General features: G+C 45.0%; 1 protein-coding gene across 2 annotated transcripts in view; it reads right to left on the reverse strand.

Annotated features, from left to right (window-relative positions):
- LOC138293413 (dynein light chain Tctex-type protein 2B-like) overlaps window positions 1-19882 on the reverse strand; it is a 190650-nt gene that overhangs the window by 135109 nt on the left and 35659 nt on the right. The window contains exons 1-2 of one of the 2 annotated variants that reach the window (XM_069232636.1): window positions 3741-3804; window positions 308-422 (exon numbers count right to left, since the gene is read on the reverse strand). In XM_069232636.1, the coding sequence (XP_069088737.1) occupies window positions 308-373 (66 nt within the window). In that variant the 5' untranslated portion in view covers window positions 374-422; window positions 3741-3804. Of the gene's footprint in view, window positions 1-307; window positions 423-3740; window positions 3805-19882 lie in introns of those variants that run through there. The other variant, XM_069232635.1, reaches the window with a different exon arrangement.

Below are 19882 nucleotides of genomic sequence, written 5' to 3' on the forward strand. Positions count from 1 at the left end.
TCATGACTCTGCCTTAACCCACACACAAAAGGTATGGACAGCAGATATCTAGAGAACATGGAGAATACATCTTCTTGAGAACCATATCTACTCTGCATTAGTTTTAGGCATGATCACTCAAGCAAGTACTTCATGTCCTACTTCCTTCCAGTCAACGCATTAGTGCAGCTACACAATAAAAGTGACTAAAGAATAGCAGACATCAACATGCATGAGACCCAAACACTTCTTGCATAGATCAAACTCACAACCCACACATTTGCTACCCCACAAACCACCTGTGTTTGGAAACGGAAGATTGTCTCACCTGTTTCGGTGCACGCTCATCTTTGGGACTCTCTTGAAAGGTCACTCTTGACATCTTTCTATTCATCTTGGTGATATTGTGGCCCACAACGCTATCTCTCTTTTTTTTACTATCCCTGCCAATGGAAAGTGTGTGAGGGAAAAAGTAAGGAAGAAATAATGTTATAGTGATGCAATCTTTGAAGTCATTTATGATATTTAGGAAACGATATTTAGGTCAGATGATTACCTGACAACCATAGTCTGGTACCTAAATGGGCAGTGTTGACATTGCCAGACTCATCCCTAATGTCGGTACACATTCAAACGTGATGGCCGGGTTGGTGCATATTTACAGAGTTTTAGGACCTTGAACTGAATATTTAAGCAAAATCTTAAAGATGTTTATCAAAACATCTAGGAATGGGTATCCAACCTCTATCATAGTACAAATGACATTCCAGAATGCAGACACAAGTGATGTTACACATACACACACACACACATTGCCCAATATTTCATACGATTGAGTGTTTGTGAGAATAGCTAAAAGCACCAACACAGACCATCTTTTGCACTCAGTTCATGCTTATGGAAGAACTGACGCTGTTATAGGTCTACACAATCACAGTCAATACGCTTATCTTATACTATCAATTAACTCCTTGCAGAATGTACAGGTTGAAGTGTCTTTGTACTGGAAACACCATCTTAACATCACAGGCTTGAATATTATACTTTGTAAATTTTTCTAGTTGAAGCAGTTCCAATTAGATCATAAGTGATCACATGAAAAGTTATTATTTTCCTTCCAAAATGAAAGGTGCATAGTTAATTTCAGGAGCTCATGCTGCATGACTCCTTTTGTAAGGGAATAACCTTTTACGGTCACTGGTTGTTGTAGCCCTATCTTCTCGTCTTCCACACCACTGCACATTAACCCCACAAAAACAATACAGACACTGTGGAAGGAGGAACATGTAGGAGAAGAAGCAATGTTCATGGGCACAAAACAATGTTCGCTCTCCAAATCAGAGCCAAAGACAAAGTTCCAAGAAGGTGATACAGCAATTCAGCAGGAATTGTTCATGTAGGAATTCCTGCGGTGCCTCAAATTCTGTATCTATTATAATATCATATGTGTTTTTACATACTGCATTCTTGTCCTTTTAGAGTTTTGGTGCAGAGTTTCTCTGTAATAGTGAGTTAAGCCACTGGGTACGCCACGGGGAAAAAGACATAAACAAGCCCTGACTTCAATCAGTTAGTTGGCTGTAAGGTTACACCTCTGGATGGGTGCGCCTGGGGTGCTGGTCTTTGGACCCTTTGCCTAGTACAAATCAGCTGGGAGTGTAGTCCTTGGGGTCTTGTTGGGCCCTTTCCTGAACAGCCAAGTTAGTTTTCTACTTCTTTGCTGGCTGAAGGAATTCCCTGGTAGACCAGGGGTGGTCCTGCTAGCCCTTGTGTAGAAGGTATAAAGGTGAGCATGTATGGATGTCTAGCTCGGTTATGGTACTCACAACCTTTCCATAATTGGAAGCAGTGTTTTACCTGACCTTTTTTCCCTAGTTCCCAGGTTTCCATTTTTTCCTGTATCCATCTTTTTTTTGTGTTCCCTACTGGCCCAATATCAGTCACTACTGCAGTATGCTTGGGCAGATTAGGTGTAATTGCTGAAGGGTCCCCCCTAACCGCTTTGAGGAACAAATGATGAGGAGTGGCTTTGGCTGTATCATGGCAGTCATCACTTGTTAGGAAGAGTCACAGTAAAGTTGATCTTTGATTTCAGACTGTGATGATTTTGTTGAGATCACACGTGACAGGAGAGTGGGTGCTAGGCACAGGGAACTTTTCTCTCTTTCCTAGGGGTGGTACAGTGCCCTTAGGGACCAAGATGATGAGTGGTTGTAAACAAGGAAAAGGATGGACAGCTTCTAGGTCACAAAGGGACTTTTGGAGAAGAGCGTGAGAAGCAGTGGAGGTGATGCAGTTGAGGATCACTGACAGAATATCAGAAACACAAATATCTTGTGGACAGAATATTGTGTCATAATATCAAGGACCAAAATATTGAGAAGGTAAGTGCAAATAGATAAGTATAGATTTACTATTCTTAATATATTTAGTAGTAGTAGATGTAATAGTAGATTTACTATTCTTAAGTCCAGAGTAGGTAGAGGGGGAGTTCTGCAGGGAGGAGGGATAGAGAGAAAAAGCTGGCCTGAAGACTGGAGTGCTGGGCACGCCTATGGCTAGAGGGACAGAATCGAGGGCAACAGGCATGTGACCCTGGGCTTACAACCCTAATTGAAACAATGGTGTAGGGCAAGCACACAAGGCAGTGGGCTGAGGTAATGGCATATTCTCACATGAAGGGCACCCTCATGACTGTTGCAGAAGGTTCTGCAGCCGTAACATTTATGGAATTCAGATAGGGTTAGAAGACAAAAAGAGAAACACAAAATGGTAAGAGGAGAGAAAGAGGAAAGAGAAATCGGATAAACTGTGAGAGAGGAGGACGGCTGAAGGGAGGAGAGAAGAATAGAGAAAAGGAAGGTAAGAGGAAAGAGAGGAGAGAGTGAAAAGAAAAAGGACTTAGCGAGAAAAAGAAATGCATATACTGAGTTAAGACCCCTTGATCAAACTCAAAGTGTCTGCTCATCAGGCAGGACCAACTATCCTAGAGTGCTCGGGTGCAGAGGGTTTTCAGGAGGTGAGATGGATTTATGGACACAAACGGGCGCTCCAGTGACCTCCTCAAGGGCACCAAAGTCATTGACAGATAGGGCAAGAAAGAGAGGGATGAGTTCTGCAGGGAGGAGGATGTGAAGGATGAAGCAAACAACTAATAGTTGTGTATGTTTGTAAGTATATTTGTGCTGACGCTATCTCTCCAGATAAAACATCTATGCAGGATCAGGGGGGCGCTAAACCTCATGCATTTATGAGGCAATGTGTCCCTAGATAGCAAACAAATACAAGTTCAATAAATAGCACTTCAAGGAAATAAATCCTCTATAGTAAGAAGTAAAATGAAAGCTATGCATGCTTATTAAAATAATTCAAGGTGTAAAACAGAAGGCAAAAAGTAGAATTCAATCAAAAATGTATATTAATCAGTGCAAGGAATTTAGCATAAGGCTCAATCAAATACAGCAGTAAATGATATCCGGTCAAGGCTAACATATTCTACGTCCAATGCATGAGGTGAACATGGGTTCTGTCTCTAAAGTTGGAGATTCAGAAGACAACACTGGATCACCTCCAAAAATGAATCATTTTACGGCCTACTGTAGAATGGAAATCAATGGAAATTGCAAAGTCGGCATAGGGTGATCAAATGTAAACATGTTTTGGCAAATCAGGATGTAGAATTATACAATGCCACAGTGGTGGCTGCCACTGAATAGGGGTGGTGGGAATAAAAAAAAACAAAAGAAAAAAAAAACACTTACTTGCTCCGTCTGGAGACGGCTTAGTCTCCATCCTCGTCCCGAGCAGCGTCGTCCTCTATGAAGCACACAGGCTCCCAGACTCCCTTCAGCCAATCACAACGCTACTGTCACCAGCATGACTGGAGCGCTGTGATTGGTGAGAGCGGCCTTATTTGGCGCTTACACCGGGAGTGGGACTCTGTGCACTTTCTCCGCCCGGCTGTGCAATACAGCCGGGTGGAGAAATGCTAAGTGCGCATGTCTGTGTGGCTGGGCCATCATGGCAAGCCAAACGGTCATGGGCACTTATGGCGCACTCACCACTCCTCCTCCAGTCCGCCTCCACCCCGCCTCCCCTCCCAACCTGGCTCCAGATAAAAATAAAATGATAATAACTTTCTGTTATTATCATTTTATTTTTTATTCTCCCCAGGGCGAAGGAGCCGCAGCTGCAATCCCTCCATTCTAACACAAGCCTCTAACTTGAAAAATTAATGTGCCCTATTCCGACCTAATGTCTTCGGATGTGACAGTACAAACTAGTTATAAAACAATGGAAGCCATACGAGTGAATAGCTACAGGCAGGAAGAGCCTTGAAAGTAGCAAAATGGTTCCTCCGTGGTTCATTTAGTACAGCATGGCATTACAGAGCAATTTAACTGTGCACATTTTGATTATGTGCGGTGAACAAAAGAATGAAAACAAACATTATAGCTGCAACTGGTAACAAGATGCAGTAAAGGCCTAGTTCTAGTCTAAGTGTGTCAAGCACAGAAAAATACCGTTTTTCAATGTGCGGTGTTTTCGTTTTAATGAAAAATTGTATGTAATGTATAATCTATATTTTATTACATTGAAATGATCTTTCTGAGTTCTATAATACAAACTTAACTTGAGAGCATCGGAGTGCTTTACATAGGGTCAGGCTTTTACAGTGCCTGGGGACGGGTGGCAAGGTTGGATATAGGGGAGCAGACAATCAGCAAAGGAAGGCGCAATAGGAGGAAAAGGAAATGGAATGGCTGTTGAAGTCCATGTGGCTTACATTTTCATTATTATAAGCAACGATTTCTTTATGTGAGAGTTGATTTCAACAGTGGTGCTCACATTTTCCTGTACTTCTCCTTTACTTCTGCTTACCCTCTTTAGAGTATTCATAAGTTGTGATTTTTATGTGCAGCAACAGATCAACATTTAAATCCCTTTTTCATTCTTATGAGTCATCTGAATGTTGTATCTAAAGCAAGGGTGGTAGAAAGGGTTTAGGAGTGCCACACTGCTTTGACTGCCTGTCTCCCACTCCCCTCCCACTTTGATAGCGGGTGGCTTTTTCTTAAAACAATCCCTGTAATCAAGTTACAGGTGGTGCAGCCACTGAAAGCTCGAGGAAAGGCTCGACCCTGAAGCCTGGCTCAGCTTGAGGTGCTGTTGGAACCTCGAGCCCATAAGGAGCCAAGCTTTCATGTGACTTCTGCCTGCCTCACTCCCTCCACCTAGGATTTGGCATTACTGTCAGAGCTGCTGACTGCGGAAACAGGTTCGAGTCTTGGCGTCGGTTCAACATGCTGTGATTCTGGGCACATCACTTAATTTTCCAGTGCTATTAACCAATGCATGTGACCTTGTGTAATGTAAATGGGGCTCATGTAAAGCACTCGGCTTTCACATCGAGTTCACGATGTATTTGAAAACTACAGAAATTAAGTAAAACCAAAGCCTTAATGTAACATAGGACAAAAAGAGACCCATTTTCTGATTTATACAAAGTGAAATCAGAAAACCTGGCTAAATCGCAGCTTCCCTGTATAAATTGGGTGTTATTAAGGAACTGTTTTTTTTTTTTTTTCATTGTCGGATATGAGAGCACTTTCAAATTTGGGAATTGAGACTACTAGGTATTTAAAACTATCATTTTTAATAAGCACTTCTCAGTGCAGTGCTATAATGTGCTTTATTAATGTTAAAGCTTCCAGATGTTAATGTAATGCACTTTTTTTTTTCATTTTGATGAGACTTTATCATATTTTACTTGATGTTTGGTGTATGATTTACATAGCAAATATATTTTTAAGGCTCAGCTCCTGCACGTGCATTAAGATCCGATCAAGACCATTGGCTCGACCATGGCTCAGCTCTCCCTGTTAATTTGTTGGCTCGCCTACCTCTAAATCAGGTGTTTTACTTATGAATATACATTGACGGAAAATAAAAGTGCATACTTAGTTGTTTGACACAAATTGTGAAGCACTTTGGTGATAAAGAAATTGTGACAAAGAATTGTGAATGTGCACAGCTCCAATAATTGTACAACTGTAGACAAGGGCAGAAACCGAGGTCCTCATATGTAGTCCTGCAGTGGTGACAGATGAAAGAGAAAGTTGTAAGCGTTAGCTGTTGGTGGACAATCTATGTTATGTAATGTTATGCTATGTTATCTTATGTTGCATGTCTTGCATTTGTATGGTTGTGTATAATTTTTAGAGTCGGGCTGTTTCGCTGTTATTTTGGTTTGTTAAATAAAAGGCGCCTCTTCAATGTTTTGTTTAGTAATGCTTCATATTGAATAATGGGCCAAATAAAATGCATTTGATCCCATCGCGGATCTTTATAGTGCATTATGTTTACTGAATTTCATAACTGCCTATATTGTAGCACTGTGGTGCCTTCTTGTGGTTGCTTAGCCTGAGGTCAGTGGTCTGTGTAGAGGTTTCATTAGCTAGTTACTGGGGAGGACTTGTTTAAATTATGCGTACAAATAGCCTCATTTAGGGATTGATGGAGTGGGAGCCCCTCTGAGTTGCTGGAAGAGCCTATGCCTACAGGGAGAGCAACAAGCACGTGACCCTGGGCCTCCAACCCTAAATGGAGCAATGGTCAAGGCCATTCCACATTCACACAAGAATGGCAACCTCACAACCTGTCACTGTTGCAGGGTTCTGTGGCCTACAGGTGAAATGAAGGACAGGTAGGGTTAAAAGACAAAAGGGGAAACTGAAAAAGGGCAGAGGAGAGAAGTGGAAACAGACGTGAGAGAGGAGGAAGGAAGAAGGGACAAGTGTCTCTGAAGAGGGCCCAGGTTAGAAAGAAACGGCCACAAAATGCAAATAAAAACCTCCTCGGCAATCTTCTTGCTCTTAATTAAAGGTGAACATTATGCATGCGTATAAAAGCAAAGAACAAACTCTACCTATCATCAGCAAAGAGCTAAGCAAGGACATTCAGTAGAAGATCCAATAGTAGCTCAGGCGGCAAGGAGAAAAAATCAGGGGCGAAAATAACAGCACTGGGGAGTAAGCACAAAAGCATTGCAGCTCATCCTTCACTCATTGATGCTTCCTATATATATATGGATTTAAGCAGGAACTGATGTCACAGCCATTTTTTTTAATTTAATTTTGGATTGACAATCTCCTCCAGAAATCCCTGGAGCGTCCACTATGTTGGAAAGGGCTGTTTATAACTTTCACCATTCCTTGCTCTTCTAACCCATAGGGTTGGCTAAGCATGTAGGGAAGAACCCTAATTATGACATCTTGCATTGCATGCAGAACTCTGAAGTCTTGCTGCTGCCCTTCCTGTTTGATGCTCCTCACAGTTTGCGTGGCAAATCTTTGGATGATTGCAGCTGCAGAAACGCTCGAGCAGACTAGGCTGCGAGGACACTCATCCAGACATTTAGGTGCTCATTATGACAATGGCGGTCTTTTGCAAAGACCACCATGCATAATGCTACCACCATACCGCCACTGCTGGCAGTACAGTGACTGCCGTATTTGGAATCACCCACGGATTTCTGCCCATTCACAGGCGGAAATCCAACACCGTCAGCCCGACTGATGGTTCGTGAGCGGCTGTTCCACCACCAGCACCTCCACAATACGTCATACGCCATGGCATGCCACCGGCCCGGAGGGGCTCACCGCTGGCCATGCTGGTCCGACCTCACCAGTGGGAACCAAACTGCCGAACATGTAATGTGGCGGTCTTTACCACGGGACCGCAGCAGTAAGACCGCCACCGCGAGTGTGGTGGTCTGAAGACTGTCACTCATAATGAGGGCCTTAGTGTGGTGTCATGCATCATGCTGTTCGACTGTGTGATAAGTGCACCTTCTTTCTTTGAAGGCTTACTGGATCTGGTCTCCTATAAACCAATGGGCCCGCCAAACCTGTGGTTTATTTGCCTCATTTAGGGTCAGGGTTCCATGGTAAGAAATTTTGACCATCAGCCTGGCCAACACGGGTCTGCAGGGCAAAATACGATTACATAATATAGTTAGGACAGACCTTTCTTACATTCTTTTTTCTGTTTGAGGTCGCTCACTCCTTATGTAAACATGCCACAGAAATCTGGGACACCATCACCACCCTGACCCAGACATTGCCTTCATAACTGAAACATGGCTAACACCCTCCTCAAACCCCGTCATCGCCACGGCCCCCCCATTGTCTACAAGATGATACACTTAGACCTCACCAACAAACATGGTGGGGGCATCGCCATCATCTTCAAGGAAACCATCCAATGCACCATCAATGATGAGGACCCAACGATCTTCATGGAGCACCTCAACTTCTGACTGATGCCAACACCACGATGCAAGGCACCCTTGCATACAGAATCCTGGGACCATGCCCAGCCTTTTGCGACGGCATCACCAACCTCATCATCTCCCTCGTCATCGACTCCCTCCACTACGTCCTACTCGCCGTTCTCAATTTCTACCTTCATGATCCCAACAACACCAACTACACTTCCCTGTAAGAGAACCCCAGCAACATCGGCCATATCCAAGTGGTCACCAAACCCAGTTGCAAAGCCAGACACACACTAGATGCCATCTTCACTTCTAGCAACAGACTGAACTCACCTGGACTGACCACGTCATTATCCACTTTACCATCTCCAATTCCCAGCACACCACCTCCAAGCACCTCAGCACCCCCCACTGAAGCTGGGGCAAGGTAACCAAGACCCTATGTGCACAAGTCCTAGGCACAGCCCAAGCCCAAATAGACCTTAACCTCAACCAAGCTTTCCAAAACTTCACCATCTGGATCAGCAAATCCACCGGCAGAGTTGCCCCACTGAAACCATCTAAAACCAACACCTCCAAGCCAACAATATGGTACACTTCGGAGCTCAGAAACTCCAAACGTGACTGTCACCTACTAGAGAAATAATAGCACGTGACCAAGCACACCTCCAACAGAGCCACCTACAAAGCAGTCCTCAACAACTACCACCACCACATCAAGGCAGCAAAAAGAGCCGCAGTCACTGCCCGCTGATACACTGCAGCCAATCACATGGAAGAACTCTTCAGAATCATCAAGGAATCCTCTAACTGGATAGCCACAGAGGCCAACATCCACTCATCCCAGGAACTCTGCGACACCCTTTCAGCCTACTTCCATAGCAAGATCACTGCCCATATACAACAATTTTGGCCACCAGCCCTGCACCTCCAGCCTAGACAACATCTCTAAAGCAGCTGTCTTATCCAGGTGACTGGTTGACACCTGTTCGGTATAAGTCAATAAGGACGCTCAATGAAGGCCAGACGCCAATTATAAATACAATTTAGCTTTACTAGAATTTCAGGTAAATGTATGCATTTAGCACATTAACAATAGTAGAATAAGAATAGCAATGAAAAGCAACTATTTATATATAAGTACACTACAAAGAGCATCTATGCATATATATAAGCAAAGAGTTCATTGACAGATATAAGCTTTGATTAACTGTATACCAAAATGCATCACACTATGATGTTCAGGAAGCAAAATATAAATGAGTTGAATACTTCAGATAAGCTTTGATTTACTGCACACCAAAATGCATGTTTCAATTACTGCAGCAGGCTCACACTACGATGTTCAGGAAGCAAAATATAAATGAGCTGAATACTTCAGATAAGCTTTGATTTACTGCACACCAAAATGCATGTTTCAGTTACTGCAGCAGGCTCACACTACGATGTTTTGAAAGCAAAATACAGGGAGTGCAGAATTATTAGGCAAATGAGTATTTTGACCACATCATCCTCTTTATGCACGTTGTCTTACTCCAAGCTGTATAGGCTCGAAAGCCTACTACCAATTAAGCATATTAGGTGATGTGCATCTCTGTAATGAGAAGGGGTGTGGTCTAATGACATCAACACCCTATATCAGGTGTGCATAATTATTAGGCAACTTCCTTTCCTTTGGCAAAATGGGTCAAAAGAAGGACTTGACAGGCTCAGAAAAGTCAAAAATTGTGAGATATCTTGCAGAGGGATGCAGCACTCTTAAAATTGCAAAGCTTCTGAAGCGTGATCATCGAACAATCAAGCGTTTCATTCAAAATAGTCAACAGGGACGCAAGAAGCGTGTGGAAAAACCAAGGCGCAAAATAACTGCCCATGAACTGAGAAAAGTCAAGCGTGCAGCTGCCACGATGCCACTTGCCACCAGTTTGGCCATATTTCAGAGCTGCAACATCACTGGAGTGCCCAAAAGCACAAGGTGTGCAATACTCAGAGACATGGCTAAGGTAAGAAAGGCTGAAAGACCACCACCACTGAACAAGACACACAAGCTGAAACGTCAAGACTGGGCCAAGAAATATCTCAAGACTGATTTTTCTAAGGTTTTATGGACTGATGAAATGAGAGTGAGTCTTGATGGGCCAGATGGATGGGCCCGTGGCTGGATTGGTAAAGGGCAGAGAGCTCCAGTCCGACTCAGACGCCAGCAAGGTGGAGGTGGAGTACTGGTTTGGGCTGGTATCATCAAAGATGAGCTTGTGGGGCCTTTTCGGGTTGAGGATGGAGTCAAGCTCAACTCCCAGTCCTACTGCCAGTTCCTGGAAGACACCTTCTTCAAGCAGTGGTACAGGAAGAAGTCTGAATCCTTCAAGAAAAACATGATTTTCATGCAGGACAATGCTCCATCACACGCGTCCAAGTACTCCACAGTGGGGCTGGCAAGAAAGGGTATAAAAGAAGGAAATCTAATGACATGGCCTCCTTGTTCACCTGATCTGAACCCCATTGAGAACCTGTGGTCCATCATCAAATGTGAGATTTACAAGGAGGGAAAACAGTACACCTCTCTGAACAGTGTCTGGGAGGCTGTGGTTGCTGCTGCACGCAATGTTGATGGTGAACAGATCAAAACACTGACAGAATCCATGGATGGCAGGCTTTTGAGTGTCCTTGCAAAGAAAGGTGGCTATATTGGTCACTGATTTGTTTTTGTTTTGTTTTTGAATGTCAGAAATGTATATTTGTGAATGTTGAGATGTTATATTGGTTTCACTGGTAATAATAAATAATTGAAATGGGTATATATTTTTTTTTGTTAAGTTGCCTAATAATTATGCACAGTAATAGTCACCTGCACACACAGATATCCCCCTAACATAGCTAAAACTAAAAACAAACTAAAAACTACTTCCAAATATATTCAGCTTTGATATTAATGAGTTTTTTGGGTTCATTGAGAACATGGTTGTTGTTCAATAATTATAAACACCGTGCAAGCATAAATAATCAATCATAATAATAGGGCAGAGAAACAAAGGCCTTTCATCCCTGTGTGGAACTTAACTTAGTCCACAAAATGCTGGGAAGCCCTCTACCGCCTGCTTGGACCCCTCTCCCCCTCAAGCATCACGGTCAGCAAAACAGGGAGGCAGCGCTGGGCCATGGCAGCTTTCACAACTCCATCTGCGAGCTTTAAATCCCTCACCCACACTTCAGTGCTTAAATAACTCAAAGCTTGGATTCTATCTCTTTCTGGCATTTTCTAGCTATGTTATCAGCACTTGGCTGCTCTGCCCTTCCCCAGCCTTTGTTTTCATTCCATCTTCTCCTTGTACTCTCGTTCTCAAGGGTGAGACGGAGTCTTCTACACAAACAAGCTTGAAAATAATATCATGAACTTTTCCACGTTGTTCGGGGGGTTTCAGCAGGCATCACGCTCATCTACACTGCTCAAGCAAATTAACCCTTTGCGTCACAATGTCTTCCGCACCTTTCCCTATACTGATCAGCAGCAAACACTAGCCACAGAATAACCTCCTGGTCCCTGATTGCCACACAGACCACCACAGCCATCATGTCATCCATCCACTTCAGGGAACCCACCGATCCCTGTCCCCACCGGCTTTTTATCCGCAGAGCCAACACTATTAGCACAGAACTAACCCTGACACTCAACATCTCAATCTCCATGGGATCCTTCCCAGATGAATAGAAGCATGCAGACGTCAGACCCCTCCTAAAGAAATCCTCTGCCGAACCCAGAGACCTCAAAAAACTACAAACCAATCTCTCTGCTCCGCTTCCCAGCCAAAGTGCTCAAGAAAGCAATCAGCCAACAGCTCACCAGCCACCTCAAACAAAACCACCTTCTCATCACCTCACAATCAGGATTCCAGGCCAACCACAGCACGGAGACTGCACTGATCGCTGCCATGGGTGACATCTGGACCTTCCTCAGCCGAGGAGAGACAGCAGCTCTGATCTTTCTGGACATCTCTGCAGCGTTCGATACAGTTTCCCACCACACTCCTCAACAGACTCCACAAAATAGGCATTCAGCAAAACGCTCTTAAGTGGATCGCCTCTTTCCTCTCAGACCGCATGCAAAGCATCCGCCTTCCTCCCTTCACTTCTACACCCAAGAACATCACCTGCGGCATACCCCAAGGATCCTCCCTCAGCCCAACCCTGTTCAACATCTACATGAGCACCCCTCGCAGCCATCGTCATATCCAACGGACTCAATGTAGTCTCCTATGCTGATGACACTCAACTAATCCTCTCACTCACTGAAGACCCCTACAATGCCAAAGCCAACTTCCGCAACACCATGACCAACATAGCAACATGGATGAAAAACAGTTACCTCAAATTAAACACCGGCAAAATGGAAGTCCTGATCTTCGGGAAGAACACCTACGTATGGGACCACAGCTGGTGGCCAGCAGAACCCGAACCATCGCCCTCTCCATCAGACCACGCAAGAAACCTTGGAATCATCCTCGGCTGCCAACTATTCATGAATCGACAAGTAAACTCAGTTGCCTCCTTCTGATTCTAAATCCTCAATATGCGTTGCTAAATCTTCAAATGCATCCCTACCAACACCAGAAAGACAGTCATGCATGCCCTGGCCTCGACTATGGCAACACTCTCTATGCTGGAATGTCCTTCCAGCTACTTAAAAGACTCCAGGCACTACAGAACACAACAGCAAGTTTCATCCTCAAACTCCCCAAAGGCTCAATCATCACCCCACACCTCAGGAACCTCCACTGGCTCCGCAACCAGAAGAGATGCCAATTAAAAATTCTCACACTTGCATACAAGATTGTCCACAACCTAGGGCTGTCCTACATCAACCATCTATGGAGCTTCTATGTCTCAGCAAGACAACTATGCTCTGCCTCGCTAAACCTCGCACACACACCCGCATCCATCACCGCTACAGTTGAGGCCGCTTCTTCTCCTACACAGCAGCCAAGTCCTGGTACAGTCTGCCCTTCCACCTCTGATCAGCTGCCTACCTGGAGAAGGAGAATCAAGACATGGCTTTTCGACAGAGACACAGCACCCTCAGTGCTCAGATACCCTTAGGGGCGATAGTGCTGCGTTTTATAGATGGTATGATTGATTGATTGATTGATTGATTGATCTCTTGAGGTCCCTGCTTCCCATCTTACCTTGCTTTGGCTGGGATGGCATTCCTATTCAGAACCTCCAGAGCTTAAGACTTCCTTTAACAGGGAGAGGTCCCCTAGGTGTGGGAAGGCAAAAGCATGTTTAGCCAAGCTTTGTGCCATTATAGCTCATGAGGAGATGGGGTCAGAAGTTGAACATTTAGCAGCAGCGGTTTCTCCATGAAGGTAGGGGAGTGTCACCCACCACGGGTGACAAACAAAATGGCAATGAAATTATTTCATTGTCATTTTATCTTTTCCGTGATGTGCGTACTGCAGTGCCCTAGGCCTGAGGCAAAAGACATGGATGCAAGGCCCCTGCTGCCGATTGGCAGCACAGGACTGGAGCAGTTGCTGGCTGGATGCTCCAAAGTGTGCAAGTCACTTTGGCCGGCTGTTTTTCACTGGCCAAAGTGACATGCGCATTTTGATGCGCTCCACTCAGATGTTTTAAGACAACTGGGTGAAGCCCAAGCACAGGCTTCCAGGGCCTGAAAGACCATCCGTCCAGCCCGCTCCATCCAATCCAGGCACTTCTCTCATGCTGGTTAACATGGTACGTGAAAATGAAAATGCCTCCTTTAAGATTGCATCCCAGATTTGATCTTTCTGCAACTGTGCAAAATATTTGCATCCGAATGCGGTTCACTTACCAAAGTGTCAAATATAGACATACAGATAAACGTTTTTCATTTTTAGGGCACATCATATGTAGCTGGGAGCAAATTACCCAACCGAAGATGATCCACAGGCGAAAGACTAGATCTACACAGCCCAAGAGTGAAAAATAAATAAATAAAAACAAGTAAAGGATGGATTTCCTACAGACCCTATTTCACCTGAGCTCATCTATTGACAGCAACACTCCTAATGTAACTTAATATATTGTGGTTGTTAAGACCCAGAAGGAACATTCTTAAGAGTCATCATGCTGACAAAAGTGAAAACTGTGCACATTACTTATTTTAGAGGTAGGTTTATATCCTATTTTTGTAATTGAGATGATCTTCGCTGTCACGTACCATAAATGGAAATGTTGATTCAGGGTGGGCTAGACTTCTTACCAGAAGCACACACGGCACTGAATGACTATTCTTTTCAACTGTGCCTACTGCAGCAAACAATCAAAGACTCCGGCCAAAGAACACTGGCTCCTATGAATGTAGAATGAATACCAAATATTTTATTGAGATATTGAATACAATGCCTGTGCTGTAGTTTCGTTGTTCATAAATCAGGAGGGTGGAGGGATGTGCTCAATGTAATTATTTGTGCATGCTTATAAAACACATATTTATGATGGCAAGCCCTATTTTAAAGTCCTTTTGGCTTCAACACAGTAACCTTAAAAGCAGCAATTGTGAAATTGTGAAGGTAAGTGAATACTATTATACTGAGAAACTGTTTGCGTGTTGGATATTTGTTAGGCAGGGCATTATAACTGAAGGTCACCTTGAGGATGCCAATATATGCAAGTGGAGCGGTAAAGAGAGAACGGGAGAACACAACATCATTGTATAATAAATCACAAAGTGCCATCAAGACGTTTGCGAACGGAAAAATGCTTTTTTCAATGTACAAAAAGCAAAATGCGATTCAGTAACTTGTTACCGAATCAAATTTTCCTTTTGTGATTCAGTATATGGAAGGGGCATGTTTAGGGCATCCCTTCCAAATGCTGAATCGATACGGTATGTATTATTGTTTTGCGTCCTAGTTCCGGGCACAAAACAGTAATACTTTACCACTTGTTTAAAACTAGCGCTACCTCATTTGCAAGGGAAGGGGTCCACAACGGACCCATTCCCCATTTGAGAATGTAAATAATATTTTTTTCTATTTAAACGCATCCCATTTTCCTTTAAGAAAAACAGGTGTTATTAAAAAAATAAGCTAACTTTATTAAAAACCTATCACAGACATGGTGTACCATTTTGTCATGCCAGCACCCTTTTGTGGCACCTCCATGTAGGTGAACAGAAGGCATGGATGTCCCACTTATGCCTCAAGGGCTCTGACAGGCCCATGATCATGCTTTTCAGGGTGCAGTTGAATCTCTCAAGTAGACCGTTTCCATGGGGATGGTAAGGAGTGGTAAACTTGTAGGATACCCCACACTCCTTCCATAAAGACTTCATATATGTAGATATGAAGTTGGTACCCCTATCGTAGACCACTTCCTTGGCGACTCCCACGTGTCTAAAAACCCCATCAGTTCACGTCCCACCATGGGGAGATGATTGATCTCAAAGGAAGGGCTTCTGGGTACAGGGTGGCATGGTCCACCAAGACCATGATAAACCTGTTGCCCATGGCAGTCTTGGGATCCAGAGGCCCCACCATGTCAATAACAACCCTCTCAAAGGGGTGCTGACAACTGGAAAAGGTTGGAGGGGAGCCTTACATTTCCCCCTACTCTTGCCACTTTCCTGACAACTTTGGCAAGAGCTACAGTGTGCATCTGAGTGCCTGGGCATTTGGGGCCAGTAAACGTGGGTGACAAGCCGATCATATGTCTTGTCCTGCCCCAAATGTACAGCTAAAGGCACATCATGAGCCAGACCTAGTAAGAAGGCTCTGAAGCACTGGGGAACCACCAGCACACAGGCTGACCCAGGCTCAGAAAACCGAGGCTCACTATATAGGAAGCCACCCTCCCAGTAGATCAGATGGGAACCAGGCTCCTTGCCAGAAGCCTGGTCTGCAGCCTGGTGTCGCAAACCCTCCACAATAGGGCATGTTTTCTGTCGCTCACAGAATGCTTCCCTGGTGGGTCCCCCTTCCTGCTGCCACTGAGTCAGCTCAGGAACCTCCCCAAGTTCAGCCACCTGTTCCCCTGTAGGCGCTGGAGCATCGCCCTCCGGTTCAGCCTCCTTCCGGACTGTGGGAACTTCTGGAGCGGGTTTCCCGCGCCCCTTGCCCTTCCTCCTTCTGGCAGACTCCTAGGCCACACTTTAAGTCTTCTGATCTCCCTGATGGGCTGCCATTGACCGGGTGGACACACACACCCACCCAGGCAGACCCAACATCTCCAAGTGAGACCTGTGCTCCACCTCCTTCCGAGGGGAATCTTCCAGGTAATTGCCAAGTAGGCAATCTACAGACATGGTTGGATTGACAGCTACTCTGAAGGCACCTGAGACCCTCCCACATTCAAAGGGAACCTATGCCACTTTGCATAGGCGTTCTGAGTTGTCTTCTGCAACTCCTTGCTGAAGTACATGTGGATCTATCTGCTCTTCAGATAGATCCACAGTAGTCACACTGGCTCCTGTATCTCTCAGAGCCTCCACCCTCTGTCCATTGATGGTCACCCTCTGCCTGTACTTTTTAGTGTTCTCAGGACCATCTCACTCTCCCCTAGTGAGACAAGGGTCATCTCAGCTGGCTCCCACCCACCTGGAACCAACTCCTCCCTAAGTGTTACACTGGCCAAACCCTGTGACTGAGCACCAGTGGGTGCCGGTGTCCACTTGGGACATTTGGGATCCCCCATCACATGACCCACCTGGTCACATGCATAACACTTGCAAGGACCCCCCTCTGCTGGTTTCCCTTTAGAAAACCATGGCTTCTTTTCAACTTGGGGCTGGGAATCCTTACCCTGGGAACTAGGTTGGGTGCCTTTATAGAACTCCCCCTGTTTACCTTACCCCCCCACACTTCTTCTGAGAGGGACCCTGCCCACCCTTTGTGTGGTCTCCCCCATACCTTTTTTGGACCCTTGTGCTTTCCCAACGGTCTGCTTCCTGTGCAAGCTTCCTGGGGTCTGTCAGCTTGCTGTCAATAAGGTGTTGGAAAACAAAGACTATACAAGTTTTCCAAAGCAATCAAGTTGTAAAGCCCCTCATGAGTTGTTACCCTATTGCCCTCCACCCAACCATCCAGTGACCTGCAGAAAGAGTCAACTCATTCTAGCCAAGTTTGGGATTCTGTCTTTTTGTAGGACCTAAACTCGTCCTTGTACTGCTCAGGGGTGAGACCATACCTTGTGAGTAGGGCGTCCTTCATGATGATGTAGGTGAGTCCCTGAGGATCCCCTAAGAATGTGAGAGTATACCTCCCCTCTACCTCAAAGTGCTTCCACAGACCCACCCCCAATGTGATACAGGGACCCTGTTCATGTGGAGAGCAGACTCATACCCCTTAAACTACAAGTAGATATCATCCTCTCTCTTATAATCCTTCACCAGGTCTTTAGGAATGTGCACCCTCCTCTCAGGCTGCACTGTGGTACTGCTGCCACCATCTCTACTAGATTGGGTCCTCTGATCTAGTTCCCTCATACTAAGCTCATGAGCCAAGATCATCTTCTTCTCCTCAATGGCCAGGTCCTCCTTGCTGGCGGAGCTCCTAATGGGACATGCAAGATCCTTACTGAACTGTTTCAGTTGAGCAACTGTATAACTCTCAAGCTTCTCCAACTCAAAAACAGCTCCAGCAGGTGCATCTCCAGATTGAGACATGATGGCAAGTCATAAGTGCAAAGTTCCAAGGCAGAACAAAGAGTTCCCAATAGGAAGTTCAAAAATCAAAAAATGGAAGTAGATGAAGTCCTAAAAGAAAAAAGGCAAAATCACAAAAACAAGTAGTATGTGGTTATGTAATGGTCTGCACTGAAAATAGTAGTTTACACTTAATTACTGAATGTCAAGTACAAATACAAGTCCAGTCCTCACAGCTGATCACTAATGTTAGAAATGGGGTCTTTGGTTGGCAGTCAGACTGCCCCCTGTCCAAGCAAGGACCCTCACTCTAGTCAGGGAAAGGGAGAAACACCCCCCTTTAACCTGCTCTCACCCCCTCGGTAGCTTGGCACGAGCAGAAAGGCTTAACCCAGAGACAATGTGTAAAGTATTTGTAGCAACACACACAGTAATACAGTGAAAACAATACAAAATGACTCAACACCAGGGTAGCAAAATAGCCAATATTTATCTAAACAAAACAAGACCAAAACAACAAAACTTCAACATACACAAGCAAAGTTATGAATTTCTAAAGATTTAACTTTAATATAGCGCTTCGAAACACAAATGTTTCAATGAGGCGATATCACGGCGTTGTAACAGAGTCATTCCCAACAATCCGATGCCAATGGTGCCGGCCACAGAGTCACACGGACCCCCAGGTACAGTACCTTGTGAAAATGGGGGAACAAGCCGGTGCATGGACTCAGGGATCATGGCGTCGCTGGATCCGAGGCAGCGTTGGTTCCGGTGCTGCGGAGCGAAGGAGCGGAGGCATCACAAAGAGGCGTCGGGTCCTTGCTGCAAAGCGGTGGAGGTGAGGTGGCGTCGGTGTGAAACATTGGATCTGCATACTTCTGGCGGAGTTGGTATCCTGCAGTCACAACATGGTGCGGCAACTTCCACTGAGTCACGGACTTCAGCGAAGCTGCAGCGGCATCAGGGCTGCGGAGTTGTCACACTCCCGGGACGACCACAGCTTTGGTTGCAGGCGGTATCACGGGATTCGGCAGTGGTGCCAGTCTGGAGTTGTCCGAAATCAGTTCACTTGGTTCACAAAGTCCAGTGTTTGTCTCCTTTCACAGGCAGAAGCAGCCATTACAGGATGACCCAACAAAGCACAGTCACCAGCACTTCTCCTCAGCTCTTCAGCTCTTCTCCTTGGCAGAGGTTCCTCTTGGTTCCAGAAGCAAATCCTGAAGAAATCTAAAGTCTTGGGTTTTGGGTCCACTACTTATACCCCTTTCTGCCTTTGAAGTTGCCCAACTTCAAAGAAAAGGCCCCAGACACACACCAGGGGGTTAGAGATTGCATTGTGTAAGGGGAGGCACAGCCTATTTAGTTTTAAGTGACCACTCCTCCCTCTAATCTATCCCAGATGGCTCATCAGGTTATGCAGGCTACACCCCAGCTCTCACTGTGTCACTGTCTAGAGGAGATTCACAAACAGCCCAACTGTCAGTCTGACCCAGATAGGAAATCCACAAACAGGCACATAATGGTTTAAGCAAGAAAATGCCTTCTTTTTAAAAGTGGCATTTTCAAACTAACAATCTAAAAACCACAGTCCCTAAAATATGTATTTTTAAATTGTGAGTTCAGAGACCCCAAACTCCAAATCTCTAGCTGCTCCCAAAGGGAAACTGCACTTAAAAGATATTTAAAGGCAATCCCTATGTTAACTTATGAGAGAGAGATAGGCCTTGCAACAGTGAAAAATGAATTTAGCAGTATTTCACTGTTAGAACATGTAAATGTCCCAGCTTTTGCATACACCGCATCCTGCCCATGGGGCTACCTAGTGCCTAGCTTAGGGTTGGCTTCCATGTATAAAAAGGGAACGTTTGGGCATGGCAAGTGAGTACACTTGCCAAGTCGAATTGACAGTTTAAAACTGCAAACACAGACACTGCAGTGGCAGGTCTAAGCCATGTTTACAGGTTTACTCATGTGGGTGGCATAGTGCTGCAGGCCCACTA

This window comes from Pleurodeles waltl, chromosome 4_2 (genome assembly GCF_031143425.1).
Source record: "Pleurodeles waltl isolate 20211129_DDA chromosome 4_2, aPleWal1.hap1.20221129, whole genome shotgun sequence".
NCBI lineage: Eukaryota > Metazoa > Chordata > Amphibia > Caudata > Salamandridae > Pleurodeles > Pleurodeles waltl.